This window comes from Filicampus tigris, chromosome 9, assembly GCF_054856515.1.
Source record: "Filicampus tigris isolate MCC_2025a chromosome 9, RoL_Ftig_1.0, whole genome shotgun sequence".
Classification (NCBI taxonomy): domain Eukaryota; kingdom Metazoa; phylum Chordata; class Actinopteri; order Syngnathiformes; family Syngnathidae; genus Filicampus; species Filicampus tigris.
In genome coordinates this window covers 15,897,558-15,920,921 of record NC_141225.1, presented here as the reverse complement: position 1 = coordinate 15,920,921, position 23,364 = coordinate 15,897,558, and the positions used below count along the sequence as shown (strand labels likewise).

The 23,364-nt window shown below is 39.2% G+C and overlaps 2 protein-coding genes across 11 annotated transcripts in view; one reads left to right on the top strand and one right to left on the bottom strand.

Moving 5' to 3' along the window:
- Positions 1–127: 127 nt before the first annotated feature.
- sumf1 (sulfatase modifying factor 1) lies at positions 128–6,521 on the bottom strand. Its single transcript, XM_086039796.1, has 9 exons — positions 5,988–6,521; positions 4,384–4,557; positions 4,230–4,304; positions 2,521–2,603; positions 2,291–2,413; positions 1,134–1,248; positions 517–630; positions 382–441; positions 128–274 (listed from the first exon to the last, which is right to left on the bottom strand). Exons 1-9 carry the CDS (start codon positions 6,219–6,221, stop codon positions 173–175), a joined length of 1,080 nt encoding a protein of 359 aa, XP_085895922.1. The 5' UTR covers positions 6,222–6,521; the 3' UTR covers positions 128–172.
- Positions 6,520–23,364, top strand: part of LOC147142240 (inositol 1,4,5-trisphosphate-gated calcium channel ITPR1) — a 59,803-nt gene continuing 42,958 nt past the window's right edge. For 5 of the 10 annotated variants that reach the window (XM_086039776.1, XM_086039775.1, XM_086039773.1 and 2 more), the window contains exons 1-13: positions 6,520–6,738; positions 7,353–7,467; positions 10,485–10,555; positions 16,312–16,421; positions 17,014–17,100; positions 17,491–17,649; positions 18,929–19,027; positions 19,741–19,824; positions 20,379–20,525; positions 20,629–20,724; positions 21,024–21,068; positions 22,383–22,537; positions 22,813–22,912. In XM_086039776.1, coding sequence (XP_085895902.1) covers positions 7,376–7,467; positions 10,485–10,555; positions 16,312–16,421; positions 17,014–17,100; positions 17,491–17,649; positions 18,929–19,027; positions 19,741–19,824; positions 20,379–20,525; positions 20,629–20,724; positions 21,024–21,068; positions 22,383–22,537; positions 22,813–22,912 — 1,245 coding nt within the window. In that variant the 5' untranslated portion in view covers positions 6,520–6,738; positions 7,353–7,375. Of the gene's footprint in view, positions 6,871–7,352; positions 7,468–10,484; positions 10,556–16,311; positions 16,422–17,013; positions 17,101–17,490; positions 17,650–18,928; positions 19,028–19,740; positions 19,825–20,378; positions 20,526–20,628; positions 20,725–21,023; positions 21,069–22,382; positions 22,538–22,812; positions 22,913–23,364 lie in introns of all 10 variants that reach the window. The other 5 variants (XM_086039778.1, XM_086039777.1, XM_086039772.1 and 2 more) reach the window with 2 other exon arrangements.

Sequence of the window (23,364 nt, the reverse complement as noted above, 5' to 3'; positions counted from 1 at the left end):
TTATTTTTCATACAAAATTAGAGGGAAAAAAACTTCCATAAAATAATGAGTCGATTTCTGCAGTAAAGCAGCACTTATACTGTATTTGGAAACAATGGAGCTTGATCTAAAAGAAAAAAACAACAACAACTAAAAAATATGGTTTAATGTGAACCAGGAGCTCAAGTTGAAGTCAGTGAGGCTCCTCAGAGACGCATCGAAAACCAAGATTGGAGGCAGAGCTGTCTGGAGTGTTCTGGCTTCGCGCTGCACAGCGGTACCTGTAACAGTATGACTGTGGGAAGGAGAGAGATACAAAATGTAATAAACTGATGCACATATAAAAATCTCACAGCCATCATAGCAGTGCAAATGAATTAAGTGAAGACAACATCATTTTACCTTGTGGCACATGTATGACCCTCCTTTCTTTACTTTGTCAGTGCCTGATGGAGGACCTGTCTAAAACAAAAAGTTAATCATATTAATGACACGTGTGACATTTTAGGACATTATGGTGCGATGCTGTGAAGTTACTGGATTGTGTTGTTGTTCGGTGGAGTGATGCACAGTCCACCAGTCTGACGTCCATTCCCACGCATTGCCCACCATGTCAAACAGACCAAAAGCATTGGCGGGAAAAGACTTCACCTGAGGGGTGTCAATTCCAGACATTACGTTTACATCCAACCACATATTCGAACAAGGTGTATCAAGAATGCTCGAAGACAAACAGATGTTGATTAGCTTTAATTGAGGAAATTGAGTTTTAAAAATTCAATTATAAACAATAATATTTAAATACTATATTATACCGTTATAAAATATTAACTTTCTTATAGTGTAAGTATTAATGAATGCATACATTGTTCACCAGCCTAACAAAAAAACAAAAAACAAACGTGTAAAAATTTCAATTTAATTCACAGGTTGAGAGCACTACTCCCTATAGAGGAGTGACTAGAATTAAAGTACCGGCATTACTAGAGTATCAGCTATCATCAGTGAAAATGCCAATTTTTCATGAGCATGATTCCGGTATATTTTAAATATTATGTTAATTACAAATCAGGTTTCATACTCCCCCAAATCTCTAATATGAAATCTCTTGCCAGAGCAAAACGGTAACATTTAATTTCCTGACTCTCACTTACCGGTGAGGTTTTGATGTATCCATCTTCTGCAGAATTATGGTTAGGGAACTCCCCTTGCCAGAGGTTGGCATAGTGTTGCCCTTTTGGGTTCAGTCGATTTCCCCAGGGATAAAGTCTGAAAAAAATATTTTACTTTTTAAAAATGTTTACATTAGTAATAATGATTCTGCAGGTAGGATTTAATTAACATTCAAGGTTTCATTTTTCTCGAGTCTATTTGGATCACTGGTACAAATCACCGGCAGACTTGATGGAAAGAAAATTACTTAAAGAAGTCGTTCCACATTCACTTTTTATGCATAATGGTGAAAAACAAAAATAAAAGATACAAGATATTTCTCCTGAGGAAAAGCGTGAACTACTGCAATGTCTTACGCAAGGAAAGAAAACACATTTCAAGAAAATCCTCAAACTGTTTAATAATTTGTACGTTACTTGGAGAGCAAATGGATTTCATTTTGATAACGGCATATTAAGGAACGTTTCTGTGGGATGAAAAAATACGCACTAAGATGGTTGGGCACCTTTTTGCTTCCTGAAGATGTCCAAATGACCTCTATGAAATATGTGGAGTTTCTAACTGACCATTTCCTTCCATGGTTATAAGAAAGAAGAATCATCCTACAGTAAAATCATTCAAGACCACCAACCCACAACTGCAGGAAATATCACTGAATATTCAGCTGCTGAGAAAAACTCAAGGTGTGGCCATCACCATTCCCTGACCTCAATCCCATTGAGAGCCCAGGAAGAATCCTTAAAAGGGAGGGACGGCAGTAAACCTCCAAAGAGCAGCTCTGATGTCAATTCTTGCATCCTCAAACGAGATTCAGATAGTAACTATCCAAAGAATGACTTTAAAAATAATACTTTTTAAAAATGTTATGTACCACATAACTGCTGAGCATAACAATTTGAAACATTGTATTTTGAAGAGGTTTGAAAAAAATATTGTGGTGTGATTGTGGTTGGTATGTTAGATCAAATCCAATTATTTCTTACAAAAGTCAATATAATGGTGGATCATCAAAACATTTCATCCACTGTAAATTGCATCGGGAAACCATCTACAAAAAAGCATATGCTTCATAATTTCGAGAACTATGCATACTGCTAATGTACCAATTTTTAATCGACACAATGACTGAACATCTTACCTGTCTTTTAAATTGCCTCTGCAGGCGTACTCCCACTCTGCCTCCGTCGGAAGCCTCTTGTTGGCCCAGGTACAGTAGGTAACAGCATCTGCCCAGGATACATGAACAACAGGATGATCCAACCTAAAACGGATTCGTTTTGATTAGTTTAGCATCACAATTGTGAAACAAACCATGGTTAAAAAAAACAAAAAACAAAAAAAACATGGATCACATAAGAATCTCCTTGCCTATCTTTGATATTGGCGCCAGGACCCTCAGGTTGTCTCCAGTTTGCCCCTTTGACTGGAAGCCACCAGGGGGCAGCAGCCACCTAAAAATGCAATTTTAAAAAATGAGAGCATATACAGTCCTTCATATCAATTATCCTAAAAGTTACTTACTCAAAACAGACAGGAGTCCAAGTGAGGCATTTAACAGTCTACTGGGTTCAGAGCAAATGAAATTTAACGCATGAGCACAGGAAAAGTCACTGGCGCCCACGCTTGAAAGGTAGCAAAATATGACCTGGAATGTTGGGTTGCACTATACCTCCAGTATGAGACAATTACGTGGGAAGCAGTACATTTATTGCTGATTGGATTTTGACTCTTGACGGCCGATTAACAATCAACTGTAGAACACTGTCAGGCATCTTACAATTAGATATTGGCCGATTTTAGACTCTGACAGTATGAGAACTGTGAGCAACAATATTACGGTATCACGTTATCATCAAATTAAAATTACAGCTGTAGAATGTTCTTTAAAAAAATATTTGGCTAAATAAAAACAGCATTTTGTTTTTCAAACAAAATATAGATTATTTGGTACATTAAGAAACATGTGCAGTGTTTTAAGTTAAAAGAAAAAAGAAAGAAACAAATATTGACATTCTTCTGTTTTAGTTCTTTGTGAGTCAGTGTTGGTGAGGACTGACTGATGAGGTATTTTTAGAACAGATCGGCAATCTACTCATATAGTCCTTGGGAGTTCACTAGTACCTGCTGGCACCAGGTTTTTCTTTTCTTTTTTTCCCCCTTTTTTTAGAAGTCCCCTCAAAAAGAAAAGAAGAGCTTGTTACCGGTGACGGGCAGTTTTAGCGGTAATTGAAACTTAATCAGCCCATGCCTACGCACTTACGATAAGGCATATACTTACTGTATGAAGTCTGTGTACTGGATTTGGACACAACCAAATAAAACAAACTAAACAAAAGATGGCTAGCTTTAAAACTCGTCTTAATACACATTCTTATTCTTTGGCTTTCGCCTCAGAATGAGACTCGGATTTGTTTTAGTATTTTATTTTGTTTACTGTTTTTGTTACTAATTTATTGTTTGAACGTTGTTTTTGTGTCTGATTTTTTACTTTATGTACAGCAGGTTTTATGCAGCTGGTTATAAGTGCTCAATAAATAAAGTTACGTTGTTTTTGTGTCTGATTTTTTACTTTATGTACAGCAGGTTTTATGCAGCTGGTTATAAGTGCTCAATAAATAAAGTTAAGTTGAATAGCATGTCTTCAAGCTGTTCGTGGTGCTATCAGGAAGAGTTTTATAATTGCAAGGTGTGTCATGTAGTTGTCACAAATAATTGTTCTATAATAATAAAAGAACTTTACAAGGACACTTACACAGTGACCATTTCTGTAATGTTTGCTTTTGTCCTTCTGTGGTTTGCATTCAGCTGAAAAATGTGTGGCAACTGTGCACGAGCAGTCACTTAGCAAATAAATAAATAAATAAAAGTGGAGCAAACATGCCCACAGGAAGCAGTGGGGAAAAACAAAGCCTGTGAACTTCTCCCCCTGGCGCTGACAGCTGCAGGTTTCCATGACAACCACAATGAGAGCTCGCCCATCTGTGGGCCATTATACTTGAGTGGTCTGTGTAAAATATTACGAGTTTGTTTTCATGCTTGCACACCGCCACAACAGTGACAAAAAAGGAAGTACTTACCACTTGTTTGATTTGGCTTTTGATTGTCTCACTTAGAATTCCCTCAAAAACAAACGAGTCTCCAAAATTCTCTGCCTGAAAGAATAAAAAGAGTGATCAACCCATATCACAAAAGAGAACATAAACATGCTGAGCTGTATTGGTCGATTAGCACCTCTGTCACATAACCTGTGGCGTTGGCAAAAATCTGGAACTGTCGGTTGGTGACTTCCTGGATGTCCATGTAGAAGGAGTCCACGTGGACCAGTCTCTGGGGACCTTCTCCATCAGCAGGGATGCCTGGGTTGTCTGTACCCATTAGAAATTCTCCGCCAGAAATCAACACCATCTACATACAGGATATATACTTGTTCATCTTAGTGCAAAGTGAAGTTTGCAGAAGGATGTTGTGGAATTAAATATATCTTTAAACAGGATGCTCTTTATCCTATCCAAGATCAAATTTGAACTATGCCAAAAATATAATTGTATACAAGTATCTATATGTATACAAGTATCTATATAACAAGTGTATAGACAAGAGCTGAATGATTTTGCAATTTACAGCAACAACTTCACAAGATTCCACCAAACAAATGTGGCATACAATTAAATTAATCATGAATCAGATTACAACAATAATGCAAACAAATCTATGGCTTTATCGCTTCAAGTTTCATGAAATAATATGTAAACATGTGGACTGCACTTCTTAAAGAGAACTCAACCTATATTTTTTTTCCGAGAATATGTTCTATGCAGGCCAACTAGTCTTAAAATGGTATTCTGATTAATATTGTGTTTGTGGAATATGAGTTAAGCAGCAAAATCCATCCGTTTTTAGCCATCTCAGGTGGCGGCCATTTAGACATCACAGGTGCTCAGGGCTCAGGTAACAACCAATCACAGCTCACCTGTTTTCTGCAGCTGAGCCATGATTGGTCCATTACATTCCACCCAACCAATCCAATCCATTACAAAGGCCCTGCTACCATGGCAACAAATACTGATATTTTAAAATTCATTCATTCATTATCCATATCGCTTATTCTCACAAGGGTCGCGGGCGTGCTGGAGCCTATCCCAGCTGTCTTTGGGCAGTAGGCGGGGGACACCCTGAATTGGTTGCCAGCCAATCGCAGGGCACAGAGACAAACATCCACACTCACAATCACACCTAGGGACAATTTAGACAGTCCAATCAACTTACCATGCATGTTTTTGGAATGTGGGAGGAAACCGGAGTACCCGGAGGAAACCCACGCAGGCACGGGGAGAACATGCAAACTCCACAAAATGTTGTATATTTTCAAATTATAACATGGGTTCAATTTGAATAGTTTTGCATTATTTTCCTTTTGGAAAAAAAAAAAATCAGTCCACTCGAAAATAATACAAAAGCATTCCCTAAAAGGCTGTTTTTTCCTCACACTAAAAGCTCCAATTTTCCAAATATGTTGTACTCAGGTTGAAGTGGTCTTTCCTACTAGACTATGCATAATTATAACATATTTTCATTTTAGTGAAATTCTGTCACGCTGCTACTGTAAAAGAGACATGCTAACCACTAGTCCGTGGCAATTTTTTAAAAACATTTGACTCTAAGAATTTTAAAGTCCTAATATATTCTGACTTTAATAACAATATTAAAATCAACGTGAGAGCCCTCAGTTTTTGTAGACATTTCAGTTCAGTCTTAGCAAACACATGTAGAAATACAATTTGCAGTGAATGAGGTACTGTATGATAAAAAATGAATACACAGAAAGAGCCATTTACCTGATTCTTTTCGCCTCCCTGTGTGTCAGACTGCATCTCATTGGCGCCTCTGGAATATTTTACACTTCGCTCCTGATATGCAGTGCTTTCCCCCACAACAGCGTCTCTCTTCAAACTCTCACAGCCGCAACTCGCTAAAGCCGGCGAGGTGTCGGGCTCGGAGAGAGCTCTGCATACAAGCGTTTTGTCCAGATAGACCACATTGATCATTAAAAAGGTAAAAAAGTGGAGCATTTTTGCTTACACATCGGTCGTGGTGTTGACGCTTCCGCAAAATCACGTGGTCAGTCAGCTGGTACTGACTAGTGCGATATTGCGCCTCCAGAGGCTGGAAGTGGTACTGTCAGCCTTAATGAATTGAATTTTTAAATTATGTATTTTCTAAACTATGACGACTGTATTCTGTTAATTTAAGTTGAATGCAGTCTATGGGTAGTGTAATTACATAAATTGTCACGCTGAATAATGTAACAAAATAATTTCCCAGAGATCAACAGTGCCGCCGTGCGGGAAGAAGTGGCAGTGAACCACTTCAGCTCAAACTCAGAGTACCGCACAGCACCGCACAGGAGAACGCCTGACGCCGCCTGTCCCTCTTCTTACTGGCCTCCTCTCAGTCACAAACCCTGGCTTGTCTCACTCCGCTGGTTCTCACTATCGCTCGGTCGAACGAGGGGAGAGCGGAGCCGCTGTCATGCTGTCGTAGCTGGCCCTCAGAGAGCCGAACATCCGAGCGTTCACCACCGGCGAGGTAAAGTTGGGGTCTTCAACTTCTTTTCCTTATCTTCATCCTCTTCTCCGCAGAGAAGATAGAGCGCTCCATAAATGGCTAACGCTGTTTCCCCACTGCTCAAGTCAACAAGTGCTGTTATCGTTTGCTGAGGTATTATTTCTTGATTTCAAATGACAGACTGACATTTCCGTTTGTTCAGGCGTCGTCTTTTTTAGTCACAAATGCTTGACAATGCTATGATAACGAGCTGGCTGCTGGCACTAGTTTAAATGTTTTGGTTCTTATGCCGCGAAAGTCACTGTTTTGGATCTGCTCAGTAAGAGGTTAGTCAGATGGAGCAAAGTAGACTTGTTGCAGGTGCACAGCTTCCTGTTGGCAGTCCTAATTATTATCCATTCAGAGCAGCAATCTATTGCTGTAACATGAAACTGAATTTTCCTGCAAACTCATGCAAATGCATGGAGTTGTAGCACCCTCACATCAAAATGTGCCCCATCTAATAGTAAGAATAGGCAAACTAGCAGAATGCTGTATAGAATTCTTTTCCATTTTTGGACCACAGCTAAACTTGAGAAACACCTTTGATTGTTGAAACCTTTCATTGAAATGTATTTTACCTTACTCTGCTGTAGGTGTTCCTTAGTGGTCTTCCAACATGTCGGATAAAATGTCCAGCTTCCTGCACATCGGTGATATCTGCTCCCTTTACGCAGAGGGGTCTACCAGTGGTTTCATCAGCACCCTGGGGTGAGCATATTTGACTAATCCACATGCCACTTGGCAGGGAGGTGATCAGGAATTTTCTCTTAATTTGTTGTTTATGTGTATACTGTACAGGAAATGTGTATTTATAAAGGTGTACAAGTCTGTGGTGATACAATTTAGGACCAGGTGGCAGTTCTAGAGGGGGCCTGGGGATTTTCAGATGGGGCACATTCAGCCCACTTCTAGCTACCCTTAGTTAACTTACCAAAACACAAATCCAAGCAAGCCTGCAACAGTTGACTATTAAAATAAATATCATACCTACAGTTTAAATGGCTGAAATTTTGTTTTCATAATGATGGCAATGACAAAATCCCTGTTTAGAATGAAGAGAAAAAATGACTTCATATTTCTACACCATAAAGACAAATAACAATGAGGCAGACATTGAGACAGAGCCAGATGATGGTGTCAAGAGAGCTGAAGAGAAGCAAGTTGAGCCGCCACAGAGAAAGTTCGATAGCCAGAGGAATTGGGAGGCGGGTTTTCAGAGAAGGTGCACAGAGAAGGACAGAGAAGGCTGAAGATCCTGAGAGTGGTGAGGCTGAAGGTTGAGACAGACAGAGAGTGCTGTATGTGCATCCACAAGCACTAGTCCATCAGGTTTGTGATGTAAAAAAAAAAAAAAGCCTGCTTAATGTGTGTCTGTTATATATGTATTTATTTGTTTATTTTAATGGCGTTCAAATGAACATTAAATAAAGTTTATTTAACATGTCAGATACAACATTGCCTTTAAGATGTGGTAAATGTGATGCATAGTGAAGTAATTTACACAATGTTGTGCTTCTAAGTGTTTATTTTCAACTATAGACAAAAAGCAATGGCAAGAAATACACAAAATTTCAGCAACCCAATATGCAAATAAGGTTACAGTTGCGGGTTTGCTCTGTTTTGTGTTGTAGTAAGGTTAGCTAACGTGAGCTTGAAGCATGCGATCAACTCAAGCCAACATTCACACATGGTCTGGCAGGCTTCTATTAAAATTCATAAAGTTAGGCAACAACATGTCTGTACCAGAAGTCTCACTTTGTCACAATAAAATATTGATTGAATTTCCTACTAGCTCTGACTGCCTTTTGTTGGGTGAACGGTGTAACCGTGATGTCTTACTGGCATGCTTTTATTTTGGGGCCCGGACATTACCAGCTACAGGATGTGTTACGCTGAGGTTTTCTGAGTTTTGCCAAGCAGATCACGTTTTTGTTCCCATTAGTCGTTCATAAAACTCATTGTGAAATACGTCTTGCTGTCTGATAAATCTTTCGTACAAATTATGATAGATTTGACTCGAATGTTGAGCCACATTAGCTACATGTGTTGCGTTTATTACAATTTGAATAAATACAGTTCTGTATAGTCTTCGTTTGGAGAGAGGGCCACAGTTTTAAAGGACACCCCCACCAGCGTCTGCCCTGGTTGCCATTATAGTTGTGAATGGATGTATTAAAAAAGAACCCTAACCCTTCATTTCATTTATAACATTTTTTAAAAATTTGTTTTTGGGAGCCATCCCGGGTTGGTAAATGTAATAATAATTGCGTTATTGTGAGTAAGGCGAGTGAGGGTGGCGAACAGATGGAAACTATAAATCTAATATTGTCTATTGCGGAATCAGTAAAACTGTCAGGACATATGAGTCATGGTGTTGCAGAGTCGATCAAAAAAATGGAATGACCTGCATAATGAAAACCAAACCGTTTTCGAGACTTTGAGGCATTTGCGGAGTTCCACAACTTCCCACGCATATACGAGCGCATAAATTTGCAAAATTGACACAGCAGTTTTGTCCTGCTTCTTTTTTCTCCACGCGTAACCACCAACTCGACTACATTCTTCACATGATCGGCCACATTCTTCACAATGAGTTCCAACCCTTTAAACACGCAAACAGTTGAAGCTTTTTTTTGTTTTTTAAATCACTTGTTACAATAGGAAATCGTGCATTTACGATTAATCCGTTCCAGCATCAAACTGTAACTACTGATAATACTTTTAACTGTGCCGTCCTGGACAGATTATTTAACAGTCATATAGATAATGGATGGATGGATGGATATCAACATTCTTTGTGACCTTACATAAAGACTTAAAAAGGGGAATTCTACCCAAACATATTTTTTTCAAGAATATGCTCCCAGCAGGCCCACTAGTTGAAACACGGCATTCTGATTAATAGTGTGTGTTTGTGCAATATGAGTTAAGCAGCAAAATACACCCGTTTTTAGCCATCTCAGGGGCCGGCCATTTTGTCATTTCTATAGACTGAAAATGACATCACAACTACCCAGGACTCAGGGAATGACCAATCACAGCTCGCATGTTTTCTAAAGCTGAGCCATGATTGGCTGTTAACAGATCCCTGAGCAACTGTGATGTCATTTTCAGTCGACAGAGGTGACAAAATAGCCGCCCCCCGAGAAGGCTAAAAACGGGTGGATTAACTCTTGTTCCACAAACACAATATTTATCAGAATGCCTTGTTTCAAGTAGTGGGCTTGCATAGAATATATTCTTGAAAAAATATGTTTGGGTTGATTTCCAGATTTCTTGAGAATAGTTCACTTGTTTCCCACCGTAACACAACTCAAAATTATTGTGAATTAATTGTACTTGGATGTGGAGGAAACTTCATAGGTATTCATCATTACAGCTTCTCAGGAGTTTGTCATTTTATCATTGTTCATCCCGACATTCAAATAATTAAGACATCCTATGCAGGTGAGATTATTTATAAAGGTGTACAGTCATGGTTTGTTTAAGCTTAGAGAGTTTCTATGAATAATGAACACAATTTTTACTTGCAGTTGTGCTTCATCGGGATGATCTAGTGTAATAAAGTATTACTAAAATGCCTCACAAAACAGTTTCCTGGTTAGTTTGTCATGAGTGACTTTTTTTATTTGGTGATATATTCCTAAAATGCATCACATTACAGTTTTTTTTTTTTTTATTCAGAAATTTAACAGTGTTGTAAATGAATACGCTTTAATCTGCAGCCTGGTGGATGACCGCTGTGTGGTCCAGCCTGATGCCGGAGACCTCAACAGCCCTCCAAAGAAGTTCAGAGGTAAGAGACACAGAGATTGTCCTCCTGAGGCTGACATCATCTCCACTAACTGCTGTGTGTTTATATTAAGAGCTCTGTGATAGACACTGCTCCATGTGTTTTGTGCTGCGTTTCTTTGGTGACGGCCACAATATCTCTGCCCGCCGGACGTCAAACAGGGATGCCATTGGCAATGTTCAAGATGCATCCACCTCACCTCAGAAAACAGAATTGATGTTAAGAAACCTCGTGAAGTTTTTCATACAAAAAAAGTCTTGAGATACTACTTTGGGTGTACTTGCTATAAATAGTCCTCATACAGGAAGTAGAACTCATGACCCTCGGTTCTCAGGCTGGAGGCTTGTATCTCTAGGGGCAGCTGGCCCCACATTGCAAAGAGAGTATCTGATCTTGTGTAATCTTTGTACTCTTGTCAGTCATCTCTTTGCAAACAGCTGATTAAGATGTCTTTTAGGGAAGGTCATGTTTGATGGAAGACACATGTTGATATGACAGCCATTGCAAGAACAGACCAAGCTAACTTTGAAGTAGTGGTCATTCCCAATTAGCCCACACGATAATGATCTACGAATGGAATTCTCCTTGTTGCTGTGGGAATGTAGATTGAAGTCGATTCTGCGCTAAGGCTCAATCTCATCACATATTCTTCAACATGTTTCGCAGTCGCAGAGGCACAAATCATTTTAAGACTTATTGATGTAACATTGATGTTTACGATGCTATTTTACAATCTCAAAGGAGGGCAGACATTTTAATTGTGTTTAGAAGCGTTGGTGTGCTCTGAGAGTTGTACTCTCGCTTACAAGCCCCCCACTTCTTTTATATCTCAAGCAACTGCCCAGTTTATATTATGTCATAGATGACAGGGAAAGCTAGCAGCTGTGTGTGCTTTTATTTCATTTATTATATTCACATTGTGAATATAATCTGGCTTTAAATGGACTGTCTACATTGTAAATGAGCAGCAGCACTTGGTCATGCATGAGTGCAAACTGTTTGAGGAGGATTTTTGGCAGCAAACTTGTACAGAAGGATTTTGCTAATCACTTTCCGTCCTATAATCCTCTACGCTCCCTCCTCCTTCACCTTATTGACTCATCAGAAGGTAGACTGTGCTCTTATGCTGTTGTAATGTCTTCCCACCTTTTTTTTCCCGACGGTTCATACTTATGCACAAGGAACAACTTGTGGTTGAAGCGATACATTAATTGCATTTGGTATAGTCAAACTGTGCTTGTGTAGCACTCTTGAACGCACTGAGTGAGGTTAAAGTGCCTTCGGTAATTGTTTTGTCAGCTGCTCCTGATCAGAAGAGGCCTTTATGTCAGTGTGAGGTGACTCTGGATATCAACCAGGAGGTGAAAAGAAGAGTTAGTGTGAATGAAAGCAAGCGATGAAAGCGACATGTCTGTGTTTACTATTGCATACCCGTGTCCAAACAGATTTAAACATTCCAATTATAGTGGATTCGGTGTGCGGATTATAGTCTGATTTTTTTTTTTTTTTTTCCAAATAAATTGTGGCTCCAGAATCCAGAAGTGACCACACTGATGAGTTCACCAATATTATTAATATTGCCATTAACAGTGTTCTATCATCATGGTTATGTTTGTGCTATAGTAGACACTAGCCTACAGGTCTTGCTAGCCGTGTCATCTGGGTCTAGTACTGTCAGTGCTGAGGTATGCTCAACATTTCCCCCTAATGTAAACACAAGCACTCTTTAATGTAATCAAACTTTCACTCATGCAGGCCATGAGCTATATTTCACTCTGACACACAGAAAAGAACTATGATTGGTAGTCAAAGCAAGGCAATATACTATTGTTGTGCACAATGTACCAATAATCACTCCCTGTCTATTTCTTGTACATAACAGCTGAAACACCTAACAGTTGTTCAAAGTTCATCCATTATCTTGACCCACAATTAGATTCCAATAGTCATAACCTCAGCGTGGCTATACGGTATTAATACCTTAGAAATGAGGTTACGTTGTCATCACAATTTCTTTTGTAGTTTCCGAACCCTAAAATTTCCAACTGATTTTGAGTAAACCATTATATTAAATTTATATTGAATAAAAAAATCCAAGAAGCCCAAAGAATGTTCTCTGTGAATAATGCATCAATCTGACAACCGTGGCTGAAGGCATATGCGGGATGTGTACAAGGTGTGTCAGAAAAGTTTCAGGACTGGTGTCACAAATGATATATTAAAACACAAACGTCAAACTATGAGCTTTCCTTTTCAATGTGGGCCAGACGATCTTGCGACATTTGCTTTTTTCATTGCGGGATAAGAGCTTCACTATGACGACGCTACTGCTCACAATTCCCTGAGCATCCGACAGTTCCTTGCCAAGAACGCCGGCGTGCTCGAGTATCCTCCCTACTCACCCAACCTGGTTACATGTGATTATCTTTTATTTTTTTGTTTAATCCCCTTTTCCCAAGACTTCATCAAAGGGACCCGTTTTGAAGATGTGGATGACATCAAAATGGCAATGACGATGGGGCTACAGAGGATTCCGTAAGAATCCTTCCAAGAGTGCATGAAGGCGTGGCTAGGAAAGTGCGTTGACTATGAGCGATTACTTCAAAGGGGAAACTAGTAGTTTGGATTTGAAATGAATCTTTCATAACACCATTCCTGGAAATTTTCTGACAAACCTTCTATATGCAGGAGCTGATAAGGATTGTATAACCAACCGTGGTAGAGGTCAACGCTGGAATGGCATATGCACTAGAACTATAGTGCATTTTAGTTCCCAATGGTATCGTGTGGTTCCTGAAAGACTGAGAATAGCACTTCCATTAATGAGAAAAAAATTTATAATTCTGTAAAACATTAAACCATCTTTGAAATAACTGAGCTACACACAAGCGCTAAGGGTGTAAATATCAGTCTTTCTTTCTTTTTAGACGATTCGCCGATACACTTGGAGCAAAGCAGAGCTGCCTGTACCTTAAAATGTCCTTAAGTTCTTCCCAACACAAATCAGTGTCGCTCTCCGAGACTGCTGTCTGCTGGTTAATTACCAGAAATAGACCTGTCTTTGCATTCCTTTCCAAATAAGTCCAACATAAGTGCATAGTTTTACTGGCGATCGCGATGGAGACACCTTACTGGAAATGGCCAAGGTTGCTATTGTGGGATATTTGTTGTCTTAGATGCTCTGCAAATGATGATGAGATGCTTCCTCCATCTCTTAACAGGATAAGAACTTTGGAGCGAGTCGCAGTTTATACAACCCAGATCATTGAGGCTGTTGTTGACTTAACACAGAATAGAAGTCTTACGCAATATGTGTCTTTAGGTCCCCTGCCAGATGTTGTATCCACTGCATGGAGAGTTGCTCCCTCTTCATATCGATACTAGGAAGTGTTTGTGTCACATGGCATTCAATAGCTACTTGTATAGATACTTGTTGGGTAGTACGCGCCATCTTTCCTCCAAAAATGATGCAGTATGTGTTAAAAAACATCTACACACATTTGCATTGGAGATATTGATATTGTGATTATTTTGTTTGTATGACCAAATGTAATGAACATCTGCATATATAATAAAATATATGCAGTATAACAGTGTTAAACTTATAGGCTGTTTCTTTTCAGCTGGTAAAACATTGTTTTACATTACAAGAATGTTAATGATTGCTGGCTCAGGATTGCTCCCAGCAGTTCTCCTGCCCAGTGACCCCAGAAAGAATTCTGAGCCCAGTTTCAGTACGACTGAAGCAACATGTGCTCTACACTTGACTTTAATTAAAAACAATTGCAGGCTGATACGTTTCAGTATGGTACAGACTGCATTTTCCGAGCTCGTGTGGAACAATACGACAACTGAACTGCAATGTTTACAGTTAAAGTGTTTTAAAGTGAACAAACAACAAATGATCATTTCAGATCATTAATCTGCAAGTGGGAAGATGTGCTATGCACATTCAGCAGTCTAGATCAACTGTTCCTGCAGCCCGTCTCGCTTTCTCTCTCTCTCTCTCTCTCTCTCTGCTTAACATTCTTTCACTGTCTTCCTGTCTCCCCCATTTTTTTTTGGCCACTTCCTTTTCTGTGTTTTTTTTAACAGTATTCTGGGTCATACTTAAGTAAACCATATCTGATGTGGTTGAAGGTGAAGAACATTTTGCGGATATGGCGGGAGCATTAACTTGGGGAAATTTGTGGAATTTCTAAAGGCTTATAAAGATAGGGAATCCCCACCCTCTTTTTCATCCCACTCCTCTTCTCTCGGTTGGCCTTATTTGGACATGTTGCTGCAACCAAAGTTGGAAGAGAGAGTGAGAGAACAGGGGAAGGATGGTCCAGTTTTTCTTTTCTTCTTCCTTCGCTCTTCTCAAACCCTCAAAATAGAAGACTGCTCTGTGGAGAGGTGAAGTCGATTGTAGTGCAGCTGAAGAAGAGGAACTCCTCTAGGCCAGAAGAGGAACTGTGTTAGGATCAACTGTGTCCTCATGCAAATGAGACGATTGCTCGCCTTCCTGCTTCAACTCTATCTATGAAAATTAGTCACACATTCACTGATAAGAGCCTCACGTATTTGTTGTTCTTTCGAACTGACCTCACTGCTGCGGCCGTGCACTCCCTTGGGTTGTCATACATGCTTGTACGCCCTACGCAGATCACGACCAAATGTTTCTTATCTTGTACAAAATGGCTGCACGTACAAAGTAGCCTACACATAGACTGACACGCAGTTGCCCGTTCCTCATCAAACCTCACTGAGGCGCTTCCATTTCCATTCATGAGTTGTGAATGCGTTTGAAGTTTGACACACGCCTTTCAGAAAAGTCAAGTGACACTGCTAAATGTCTGTAAACGATAAATGATGCATAGCAGACCATTGCTCTTGGTGTGAATGAGTAAATGTGATAAAAGCACATTGAATGGTTGGATGTTAGAAATGGGCTAAAATAAAAGAATTATTATTGAAGCTCATTCACCCTGTGGATGACACTGATGTTGTGTAATTTATGTTATTTAAACTCCACCATTGTGTTGTGGGAAAATATGCCAGGAAACGTGTCATAAGGACTCTAGAAAAGGAAATGGAATGGTTATAGCAACATAACGGAAGCAAACAGACGGTACAGGACCATAAGAAAAAACAGGTCGAGTAGACTGAAAAGCAGCTTTTTTCCAACTGCTGTAAGAGCTCTAAACAATCACTCTCTTTAATTTGTGAAATATACTAATGCAACAAAATCCAGTCTTCAGTATACATATTTATCATGCAGTAACCTCACAATATGAATATTCAACTCAGTTGCACTTTGAATTAATATGAATATGAATTAAGCAGCAAAATCCACCCGTTTTTATCCACTTCAGTGGGCGACAATTTTGCCACTTGCTGTCGGCTGAAAATGATATCACAGTGTTTCACAATGTTTTAGATGTCTCTCTCCTCCATCACACCTGATTCAAATGATCGGGATTGTTATCATGAGGAGCTCACTGATGAGCTGATCATTTGAATCAGGTGTGTTGCAGCAGGGAGACATCGAAAACATTGTGGATAGGAGCCCTCGAGGACCGGAGTTGGACACCTTTGTCAGATCCCGTATATTTCAAACTGGGGGGTAAAAAGAAAAAGGATCATTATTAAACGACATAATACATGTGGAAAATATCCTTCTTTATGTTGTTTGTGTCTCTCTCTCTCTTTGTACATTAAAAAAAAAAAAAAAAACTCACTCTGCCCCTCTCTCTTCACATCTTTGCCTTGGGAAGACTGTCTCTTCAGACTGTGTCCCATGAACCGCTACTCGGCCCAAAAGCAATTCTGGAAAGCGGCCAAGCCTGGAGGGAACACAGACACGGTGCTCCTCAACAAGCTCCACGTAAGTGTGACAACACTTTGGCCTCGCAGTCATCACTCCGGCCGAGGGCACTGCACGCTTAGCTGTCCACACAGCTCAAACACTCAACGCGGAGATAGATTTCGAAATGTTCTCACATAATTTTCAGATTTTGCTGATAGATTCAGCTGAAGCATCATCGAACACGTCGTAGTGGTTTTATGGCATTTTACATGTTCTGTAAGCCGATGTTTTGAAGAGACTGCAGTTGCTGAGGTAGAATTTTAAACATTCTTTTTTATAGCCCATTATAAAGCCTTGTGCTTCAACTTTTCTTTCTCTACACTTTTCCTCCCTACCCTTCAAGCTATCACACAATACCTTTTAAAGTTATCTGACCACATTCTCATAAAAAGGAAAGTTGAAATCTCTCCTTTGGCAACATGGATATGGACAGTCACCGTTTTGGTCTGAAGTTACTTTCGCAGTGCCTTATTGTCACTGTGTTCAAATTGGCAAATTATTTCTCACCAGTCTTCTGTGTTGTGTTGGTATACAATAAAGTAAATGGATGAGAGATTTACCATCAGTGCTTTCAACGGGACCCCTCCCTTATCTGCCTTTTTCTTTTTAGCATGCAGCTGACCTGGAGAAGAAACAAAATGACTCGGAAAACAAAAAGTTGCTTGGAACAGTAATTCAGTATGGGAATGTTATTCAGGTTTGTCATAAGCATCTGCTTTTAACCCAGACGTAGTCTCACTAATCCCAGTTACAATTACTGTATTGTAGGAAAATTACATTAGGCTATCTTTGCACTCGTTTGACTATGATGTATTATTACTTAATTCTCCAAGAATACTGAAACCATTAAGATACATGATTAATTTGTGTAAGTGTACCAGCTCAAGCAAGGTTGCGGCTAATGACAATGATAATGAGGCCATGTCTATAGTGTATATCATCTCATTTCGTCTTTCATATAATGTTATCCAGTTATGCTGGTATATCTATTTTTGCCTGCACCTTTTAACCAACATTCCCCCTTGAAAGTCCCCCCCATTGAAAAAACACACACATACTACAACTATGTCTTTTTTTCCCCGCTTAGCTCCTCCACCTAAAGAGCAACAAATACTTGACGGTGAACAAGCGCTTGCCTGCACTCTTGGAGAAGAATGCCATGAGGGTGATGCTGGACCCTGCAGGAAATGAAGGCTCATGGTTCTACATCCAGCCGTTCTACAAGCTGCGCTCCATCGGGGACAGTGTGAGTCAGAACATACGCAAATGGGGGAATATACCATCATTTGTGCTAGTTGTAGTAAAGAGATGACTATCTACACCAAAATGTAGTCAAACTTTTCATCTTTAAGAGCCATTTGAGTCTGCAATAAAACCGACTACCTGTTGAGTCAGATGACAAATCGTGGCCACACACAAACCACGGGAACAATGGCTGAAGCGATCCCAGTGTCTTATTTTATGAAAGTCCAATGGAAGTCTTTTGATGACATGTTTGGCTCACATAAAAAGTACAATATGATGCGCAGATGTCCTGTTTCCTATTTCCTCTCCCTTTGCACAGCGCGATGAGGAACAACTTACATTTTTTTTCATGAAAATATCTGCTTCAATTCAGATGGCAACTTTAAAACGAAGACACTAACAATTTTTTTAATTTGTTTTTTGTAAACACTGAAAATGTACCTCATACCAACATTCCGCTTTAACATCAATTAAAACTATCTTATGCGCACGGGTATTAAAAAAAAAAACTGCCTACAAGTTTTTAAGAAAATCTCTGATAACATCAAATACCAGGTTTCAAAGCTCGTGTCAAAGCAGCAAGTGAACGATTGACCATCCCAATTTGTCTATGCAATAGCATGATGACAGAAGTATGTGGGAAAAGTTCAATATTGACAAAGACCTGTTGAGGAAAAGCGTGTCATACGTGCCAAATGACTGGGAAGCTGATTAATGGCTCAATATCAGAATTAAATATAATATATAATGTTGAAAAATGATTTCGCATAAGGACATGTTGACATCCTACAAAGGAAACAAGCCAAAATAAATGCTGGTAGTTTCCTGTGGATTTTTTTTTTTTTTTAATTGTTTTCGTTTACATAAAATGAAATTTACATACGGGTTAGGGTCCACACAACACTTAAGTGTGTACATGACCTAAGCCTAAGTGGATGAGTCACCATTCAGATTGCATCTATTGTATCCTTATATGGAGCTCTTCCAGGCCACAGTAGGATTTTACCTGGTCTCGAATCTCTTGTTGGCACGAGCGTGGTGTTGTCGACTTGTCAATAAGCAGCTCGCATAAGCCTCTCCCACACTCACTTTAGCTATTACACGAGGTCTGATTATCAACTTGAGCCTTACAAGATACTCTTTTCTGCATGCTGTTACTGTAGCTTTTTTTTCCCATTATATTAAAAAAAGATCCACATCACTTATAGCTGTTGTCAACAAGCACGTCTTTCATTTTTTAAAAATATTTTGCATGTTTGTGTTGTTTTGTGTGATGACAGGTGGTGATTGGCGACAAAGTGGTCTTGAACCCGGTGAACGCAGGCCAGCCACTCCACGCCAGCACACACCAGCTCGTGGATAACCCAGGATGCAACGAGGTCTGGTGGCGCTGATGCATCTCATCTCAAGCCTTTTTGATTTCTCTGTGGGCGTGTTTGGCTGTGGAGAATTTATTTTTAACACATTACTGCTGCTCGGCTATCAGCCAGCTGATAGAAAAGCCACCACCTCTCTGTACTCACAATGCTGTGAGTTTGCCCTTTACTGCATGACTGCTTCTTTTTAACTCCTACAAACCTCTATTCACGCAAAGATGGTCATTTTTAGAAAGTTATTCTCATTAGCTTCTTGCCCTCTAACTTTTTTTCTTTGATGCTTTGCTACTAAAATATGAACGTATAAAAGAATTAGAGTTGTCCCGATCCGATCGTGTGATTGGAAATCGGGGTGATTTTCTGCTGATCGGTATCGGCTGAAAAAGATCAGATTTTTGAATTTCCTTGATTTCTAAAGTCGAGAATAAAATATTTTGTTTACTTGAATTTAACCGCAATTCATAACACTTATACAGTAAAAACTAATACTTAAAAACAAATGACTTGGGCGCAAAAAAATATGATGATTACTAGAATTTAATGATGTATTAGGCATTTGAAAAAACAGTTCCAATTTGATCTATGAAAACATGTTTCTTCCTCACTGCATGGAACGCTGAATCAATTTAAACACTACACTACTGCTTTAACTGTGAATCAATTGTAGATTATCCCTTCAGTGACATCAGTCTCTTGTTTTATTTTTGTTTTTGAAGGTGAATTCAGTCAACTGCAACACAAGCTGGAAGATCGTCTTGTTCATGAAATGGAGTGACAATCAGGAGATCATCTTAAAAGGGGTTTGTCGAATGGCAGCACATTGTCATTGCCTTTTTTTCTTTTAATATAGCACTGTTATCATAATCAGTGTCACAGTATTATTTGCATCACATTCAAAGATCCCAACATGGGCCAACATACAGTATGTGACTTGCCAATTAATAATAGTTAATAATAATTAATGGCTAATTAATTTGTGACTTATTTTTTTCCTCACAGATAATAGAAAAAAATGAAATGCACCTAATGTAAGGCAATTTCACTATTTTACACAATCCCCCAGTTATTCTTTATTCTAACTATATGTGATGTATAATATTACTTGCCAGATGTCATCTCTGGTATGTTGTAGCTTATAGTGATAGCCTTATTAAGATTTTTGATGTTATCATCAAGAATAACTTACAAAGATAGTGTCAGTCCATGTTGATTGAATGCAAGTCAGACGCACAGTTTTTATTTCATTAAAGCTCATGACGCATCTTGTAAATCCACAGCAGTACACTTTGTTCCTGAGTAATTACCTTTACTGCTGAATAATCAATTAAACAAAATGCATTGTGCTTCTGTCCAGGGTGATGTGGTACGCTTATTTCATGCAGAGCAGGAAAAATTCCTCACGTGTGATGATCACAGGAAAAAACAATACGTGTTCCTTCGCACCACTGGACGTCAGTCAGCTACCTCAGCAACCAGCAGCAAAGCCCTCTGGGAAATAGAGGTGAGAGGGAAAAGTGATGTCTGGATAGTTGTTCAAAACTCTCTTGCTATGTCACTGTTAAAGAAATCCTGTGCCTGTAACGGTTTAACTGTCTATACATCAGGTCGTACAACATGATCCCTGCCGAGGGGGGGCAGGCTACTGGAACAGTCTGTTCAGGTTTAAACACCTAGCCACTGGACATTACCTGGCAGCAGAGGTCAGTCCACCACAAAACAATGGAACATAATTTGTCGGATGTAATTTGATATTCATAAGTCAAATCTCACCAAAATACTGTGTCGATGAACTGTACCGATTATGTTAACGGAATTCCAAGGTCATTACGTTTGACATTTTTAATGTTCATTGCGTACAATTGATGTGTACTAAATGAATGGATATTGTGAATTCTTTGCAAAACCTTCTTAAAGTGCAACTATTCACAGTAAATATCGACTTATTTTAAGTATTCAAATTGTCAAGTCCTTTTGACAGCATACTGCCGTGTATTTAAAGGTGAATCCAGAGTATGAAGATGAGGGTCTGGAGTCACGCACCTCAGTAAGAGTCACACACTCTCATACATACCATACGAAGTAGTTTCACTCCCAGAGCAAGTAATAAGATGTGAAAAAAAAAATCTTCATATTTCAAACAAACGCAAAATTGAACAAAGCAGGATTTTGTGAAAAGTCTTAAGTACAACAGTTTTACTTCTTGGCTGTTACAGTACTGCACTGTACTGTATTCACATTTGTGGGTATTGATGACCACCAGATGGCAGTGATTCACTGATAATGCTTCTTCACTGTTGAAGCTGCTGTGTGCTCTTGGTTTGGCTCTCACTGGTACAGCTTCACTGCAGCCGTTAATGGTAAAAAAAAAAAAAAAGGCAAGCAAAGTGACAACATTTATTGTTTGAGCAGAAGATGTATCACATTTGTATAGTTGATTACAAAATCTGCATTCATTTACCACTACATTAGACATTCCTTCAAACCATGAGAAGTACTGTATATGAGAAAATTCTTGTTTTAACTGTTATTTAAAGAAGTCAACCCAAACATTTTTTTCAAAAATATGTTCTTTGCAGGAGCACTAGTTGAAACATGGTATTCTGATAAATATTGCGTTTGTGGAATATGAGTTAATCCACCCGTGTTTAGCCATCTCTGGGGGCGGCCATTTTGTCACTCTGTCAACTGAAAATGACATCATAACTGCTCAGGACTCAGGTAATGACCAATCACGGCTTACCTGTTTTCTGAAGCTGAGCCATGATTGGTCTTTATCTGAGCCCTGAGCATCTGTGATGTCAAAGTCAGTTGACAGAAGTGACAAAATGGCCGCCCCAGAGATGGCTAAAAACGGGTGGATTAAGTCTTATTTCACAAACACAATATTTATCAGAATGCCTTGTTTCAACTAGTGGGCCTGCGTAGAACATATTCTTGAAAAAAAATATGTTTGGGTTGACTTCCCCTTAACTGTCTGTCTGTGTGATCTCAGTAGTTTATGCAAGTTTTCCTATTAATGCAGGCTATCTATTCTAATTTACTTTATTAGCCTTTTTCACACATTAAACTCATTTGACTTTGAGAGTTTGTTTCACATAACGACTTATAAAAGCAATCATTTAATTTTTACATTTTGTTTAGTGAAGCATTTGTTTTGTTGTCAGAACAATGATGCTTTTATCTGCTACATTTCCTGCTGCTCTGCCCACACGTAATTCCTAGAAAGACACAAATCCACGGTAATAGAGCGGGAAACCATTTCTCTGACAAAGCTGCTTACCCTATAAAATGTGGAATTGGGAGATTGCAGTTCTTTTCAATGTCGCTAATTGCTACAGTACATGTTTTCTGCTTCCAGCTGGATTCGGAGCAAGATACCTTGCGGGCACGTTTGAGAAATGTACAGGATAAAGTCATGTACACACTTGTCTCCGTCCCTGATGGAAATGACATTTCTTCGATATTTGAGCTGGACCCGACCACGTTAAGAGGAGGGGACTCACTCGTACCCAGGTACTCTAGTTAATTAGTGCATTCAATTGATATAATGTGATTTATAGGAGCACATAACTCCTGGATGAGAATTGAGTCAACTCTGCTGTGCTTCATGTGTAACCTATTGGCCTGACCTTGTTTCTCCATCCGGTTGCACAACATGTTTAGCGCACATCGCCTTTGTTTGTATTCAGCTTACATTTCACTTGCCTTCAGATTTACGGTATGAGCGTTTTTGCTTATGCAGTAGGAGCAAAAATGATACATTAAAAAGTAAGACAATGTGATTTCAGGAATTCATACGTGCGCCTCAGACATCTGTGCACCAACACATGGGTTCACAGCACCAACCAACCCATTGACAAAGAGGAGGAAAAACCTGTCATGCTTCGTGTAAGTGTGTGTGGTTGTACGTCTACCCTGATTAAAAAACGTTTGTGATCAACTGATGTGAAACACCCTGGACTGATGGCAAATGATTTCTTTCCTCACCTACACTGTGTGGAGGAACTTATTGGAATGGAGGAGACTGATTTTGAGGTCAACAGTCATCAATGTTGGGTCACAATCACTATTGTAGTTCATACCAAAGTTGTTTGATGGGGTACAAATCGAGGCCCTCATGATCATCCACCACAAACTCATCCAAGTATGTTTTTACCAACCTTGCGCTATGTAATGTAGTGGGTCATAATGTAACAGAAAAGGGCCTAAACCCAACTGTTCCCATACATTTGGAAGCATAGAATTCCCCAAGTTCATTTTGCATTTTTTGATGGATTTAATTAGTTGATCAAGAGGTGTGTCTCAATACTTTGTCCAAAGACTTATTCGACTGACAATTA

Coding starts and splice junctions, on each gene's coding strand:
- sumf1 (XM_086039796.1), bottom strand. CDS start 6,221: ATGCTCCACTTTTTTACCTTTTTAATGATCAATGTGGTCTATCTGGAC. Junction 2,604..4,229: donor AAAGCCAAATCAAACAAGTG/GTAAGTACTTCC, acceptor TTGCATTTTTAG/GTGGCTGCTGCCCCCTGGTG. Junction 631..1,133: donor GATACATCAAAACCTCACCG/GTAAGTGAGAGT, acceptor GACACCCCTCAG/GTGAAGTCTTTTCCCGCCAA.